General features: G+C 55.9%; 1 protein-coding gene across 1 annotated transcript; it reads right to left on the bottom strand.

The window, feature by feature from the left end:
• Window positions 1-3,545: 3,545 nt before the first annotated feature.
• Window positions 3,546-4,604, bottom strand: LOC311195866 (G-protein coupled receptor 12-like; the record flags this gene model as incomplete). The annotated part of the gene is made up of 1 exon (XM_084269313.1): window positions 3,546-4,604. The coding sequence occupies one exon, from the start codon at window positions 4,602-4,604 to the stop codon at window positions 3,546-3,548; it is 1,059 nt and encodes a 352-aa protein (XP_084125439.1).
• Window positions 4,605-4,912: the final 308 nt, after the last annotated feature.

Here is a 4,912-nt window from a genome sequence, read left to right on the forward strand (position 1 = left end):
AAAGGAAAGGGAAAACAGCAAGGGGAAAACCACCAAGAGAGCACATTTATTTTTGTTTTGGGGAAAGACTGCAAAAGCACCTATTTATCAAAATGCTACTTCAAGGAGACTTTCTGCAGCTTTTCCTGGAGCCCATCAAGTGCTTGTAACAATTTCCATGGGCACCTTTAACAGGTCTCCAGGAGAGAGGTCCTAGACCATCACTTGAAAAATAACGAGACTGGCATTTCATACTAAATCTGTGCGTGCCAAATATTTGCACCACATCTTGATACTGACCATGAGCTGGAGTAGTGTGGCACGAGTCTCCTCAGGGCAAGGACCAGAATTTAGGCAGCAGAGTTTCTCTTCCACAGAACTGCTGTAAATGTGCTTGGCAAAGTACCGAGCATTTCTGTGATCCTGGGGTGTATCAGGAGGAGTGTGGCCACTAGGTCAAAGGAGGGGATCCTCCCCCACTACTCTGCCCTGGTCAGGCCCCACCTGGAGTATTGTGTCCAGTTCTGGACTCCCTGGTATAAAAAGGACAGGGATCTCCTTGACAGAGTCCAAAGAAGGGCTGTGAAGATGATTAAGGGCCTGGAACATCTCCCCTATGAGGAGAGGCTGAATAAGCTGAGGCTGTTCAGTCTTGAGAAGACTAAGGGGGGGACCTAATTAATGTCTAGAAGTATCTTAAGCATGGGATGCAGGGGGAATTAGCCAGCCCCTTTTCAGTGGTGTGTGGAGATAGGACAAGGGGCAATGGCTGCAAGTTGGAGCACAGGAAGTTCCGCACCAACATGCGGGAGAACTTTTACACAGTGAGGGTGAGGGAGCCCTGGGACAGGCTGCCCAGGGGGTGTGGAGTCTCCTTCTCTGGAGATATTCCAGCCCCGTCTGGACACCGACCTGTGCAATACGAGCTGGGGAGCTGCTTTGGCAGGGGGGTTGGACCCGATGAGCTCTTGAGGTCCCTTCCAACCCCTGTGATTCTGTGAATCTGTGATTCTGTGACATCTCCATGTCCCCTTAATCTTAGAGGTCTGGTATGGACCGTACCTCTTCCTCCTACTGATGGGGAGGGCCACAGAAGAGAACTGCTTTCTATTGACCCTTCCATGCCTTTGTCCATGGATCCCTGGAACTGAGACAAGTTTCAAGTATATAATTAGACTCTAAAAAAAGAACGTGTTAAAATCAAAACCTTCAACAACAGGGAATTGACTGGAAAGCCAAGAAAATGCAACATTTTTCATTATAAGTTTCCTCTAGAGCTGATTTCATTAGTCTGCATTTCACTTAACGATACAATATGAGCTGCCCAGAGAAACAGGTGCTGTCTGCTAGCCCAGGTTGTGTAAAACATTTCAAAATGCTCACAAAGTTTCAAAAATGGTTTAAACTGACTCCACCTTGAGCTTTCACACTGAAGAACTGCAGGACCCTGGCTGCACTTACAGAAGCCAGAGGAAATAAAATGAGCTGAGTGTTCGTGTGTGTGTGTGTGTATACATACACATGTGTGTGTATATATACACACACACATATATATGTATATATACACACACATATATATGTATATATGTGTATATATATGTATACATGCTATGTATATATATTTATACATATATGTATACAGATATATGTGTATACATATATGTATGTGTGTGTATATATATGTTACTCTTACTTAAATATATATATTTACTTTAAATGTGTGTTGATTCAATGTTGTGCCTACTGCCCATTGCCCAAGGTAGTGGAGAGAGAAAGGAAATTAAAACAAAAGAGACTGGCCACCTTTCAAAGACAGGTGATAAGCCTCAGCCCCAGGCACACTTTGGAGATTCATAGTTTTCTCATGCACACTTAGCTCCGAGGAGCAGGAAATTCATTGCACAGATCCAGAGAGAAAATACAGTTGTGCCCACATCCAGCCATAAAGTGGCTTCGTACCCAGGACAGCCTCCCAAAGCAAGAACACTTCTGACTTCCACAAGACTACAGTGTATGCACACCCAGCTCTGCTGGTGGCACTGCCCTTGGGTTGTGTTGGTGGGAACCTTGGTCTGTTTTGCCTGTGGTGTGGCAGAACCCAGCTCCTGCTTTGAAGTAGGGCATTTTTGGATGCTGGGGATCACAACATCTTTCTTTAAAGGAGAATGATGTGTTTGGGACACCGAGTTGAGCTGGTGTGGGTGGGAACAGTCTCCTGCTGCAATCGCTGAGTCGTTCCCATGCCATGCCCCAGAGCAGCACCCACAACCTCCACCCTGAGGCACCTCTGGGCACTTCACCCCAAGCCCTGCCATCTCTCTGAAGGCTGCTGGGTTTCTTGCTTGCTTTTTAAGTGAACTATTAAGCGCACTATTCCACTTTTGGCCAAAAAAAAGCACAAGATAAAGGACACTTCATCATGGTCTCACTAACACCACACAGCACGTGATACAGTAGAGGAATGTGAGGGTACTGTAGCTTCTCTAATGAAGCAAGTTAAGCTGGCAGCATCCGGAGTGACACGCGTGACTACAGACGCTTTCCTCTAGGCCCCCCCGGCAAGCCCGGACCAGTCTTTGGGTGGAAACCCCACCCCAGGCCAACAATCCACGTGGGAGGTAACACATCACCCCAAACCGGGCAGGAGAGCCCATCCTCAGCCTGCCCAGAGCCTTGGGGCGCAGGGCACCCCGGCTGTCCTCGCCACGTCCATACCGTGAGCCCCCACCCTGCCCCACCTTTCTTCTTTTTTCTGTCTGTTGGGGGGCGGGATGAACTCCCCGGGTCCCGCCTATCCCTGCGAGAGCCCGAAACAACCGGGCATCCCCTTAAAGTGCCTTTCGCCCCGCAGGTTCTCAAAGTGCTTTGCAAACGACACAGAAACAGAGAGGCACCTTCCCCTCCACCCCTGCCCGCCCGCCCCTCCCTCCCTCCCCCCGGGTCCCCTCCACCCCAGCCAGGCTCCCCGCGCTGCCCGGTCCCCGCCGAGCCGGAGCTGTCCGTCCCCACGGTGCTGACACACACACCCCTTCACACACACCCCCGCCCCCCCGATTATTGCATAGCATTGCAAGACCTGATTTTAGGGGGGCGGCGAGAGTGGGGGTGCCCGTCCCGCTCAACCGCCCCACGCGTGCGGACCTGCCCCGCCGCGGGGGGACCCGACACCCGCCCCGTCCGCCCATGGGACGTGCCCTGGGAGGGTTGGAACCCAGGGGGGCCAGGGCCAGCAAGCCCCCTGCTCCCTGGCTCCTTACCCCGAGAGGAGACAAACGTCATCGGACCAAACTCCCTTTTTTTTTTTCTTTTTTTTTTTTTGTGTTTTTAAATAAAAAATAAAATGTGTAAGAAAATAACATTTCCAAAGGAAACCATTATCATTCTACACTCTCTCTTTCTTTCCCCCTTCTTTTTCCCTTTCCCTTTTCCTTTTTTCTTTTTGGTCATCTTTCCATGGAACAAGATGTGCTGGCCGGGCGGGTTCCCCCCGTTAGGAAACAATAAAGACAGAGGGGAAAAGGAGGAGGAGGAGAGCAAGGAAGCGCGTCTTACTGCACGCTCAGTCCTCACACATCGCTGGATGTCCTTGGTCTGGAGGAGAACGTGGAAGGGATGCACCCGCAGCAGGCCAGCCAGAGAGACTTCTGGATGTCTGGGTTCCTGAAGGCGTAAATGATGGGGTTGATGAGGGAGTTGCAGGTGGCAGGCAGCGCCAAGGAGTAGGTGTAGACAGCAGGGTAGCTGGAATCGGCCACCAAGGAGTAGATGGCGAAGGGGATCCAGCACAGGGCGAAGGTGCCGAGAATGAGTGAGAGGGTGGAGAGCCCTTTGCGGGTGGAGGTGGCCTGCGCTGTGGCGATGAACTGGTGCTGCACGGCGATCTGCTGGGCGTGCCGGAAGGCGATCTTGCAGATCTGCAGGTAGAGCTGCATCATGAGGGCGAAGAGGAGCAGGAAGGTGACGGCCAGCACCGCCGCGTTGTCCTTGGTGACGGGCCGCAGGATGCTGCAGGCGCTCTGGTCCCGCAGGCAGTTCCAGCCCAGGAGGGGCAGCAGCCCCACGCCGAGACACAGCAGCCACATCAGCAGCACCATGGCGCAGGTGAAGCCCAGCGTGCGCTCGCTGTGGTAGGTGAGCGCGTTGTACAGCGACAGGTAGCGGTCCACGGTGATGGCCAGCAGGCTGCAGACGGAGGCGGAGAAGGCGGCCAGCAGCAGCCCCGCCGCCCCCAGCTCCGCCGCCTCGCTGGGCGGCCGCAGCAGATACCGCACGGCGAAGTTGGCCACCAGCCCCAGCCCGGCCAGGAGGTCGGCCAGGGCCAGGCTGCCGATCAGCAGGAACATGGGAGCCCGCAGGCTCGGCGTGTAGAAGAGCACGGCCAGCACCAGCGCGTTTTCCCCGGCCACTGCCGTCCCCGTGGCGCACAGCGCGATGTCCCAGGGGCTGACGGCTCCCGTGGCCCCGGCCCCGCCGCCGCCGCCGCCACCCGGAGCCGCCGTCCCCGGCCCGCCCGCCGCCGACGGCCAGGCGCTGGGCTCCGAGGAGTTGCCGAACCCCGGGAACCGCTGCTGCTGCTGCGGCTGCGGCTGCCACGGCTCGCCCATGGCGGCGGGGCCGTGCAGCATCGCTGGGGAGAGAGGGAGAGGGATGCGGTGAGGGGCGGCGGACGCGGACACCGGGCTGCGGGGAGAGGGGACGAGCCCCAGGCTGAGCCCGGGGAGTACTGCACCGGCTCCGCCGGGGCCCCGCGCAGCCCCACGCCGCGTTCCGGGGACATCCGCGCCGACCCCCGCACCGGGCCGCCCCCGCCCGCCGCAGGGCGCATCCCCGTCCGCCTCCCCCCCAGACCGACTGCAGCTTCCCCGAGCATTAACACCCCTTTTCGCAACCCCCGCCCACCCTACCTCCCCCCCTCCCAGCCCCAGCCCCGACC

Source organism: Gallinula chloropus (assembly GCF_964237585.1).
Source record: "Gallinula chloropus genome assembly, chromosome: 11".
NCBI classification, from domain to species: Eukaryota; Metazoa; Chordata; class Aves; order Gruiformes; family Rallidae; genus Gallinula; species Gallinula chloropus.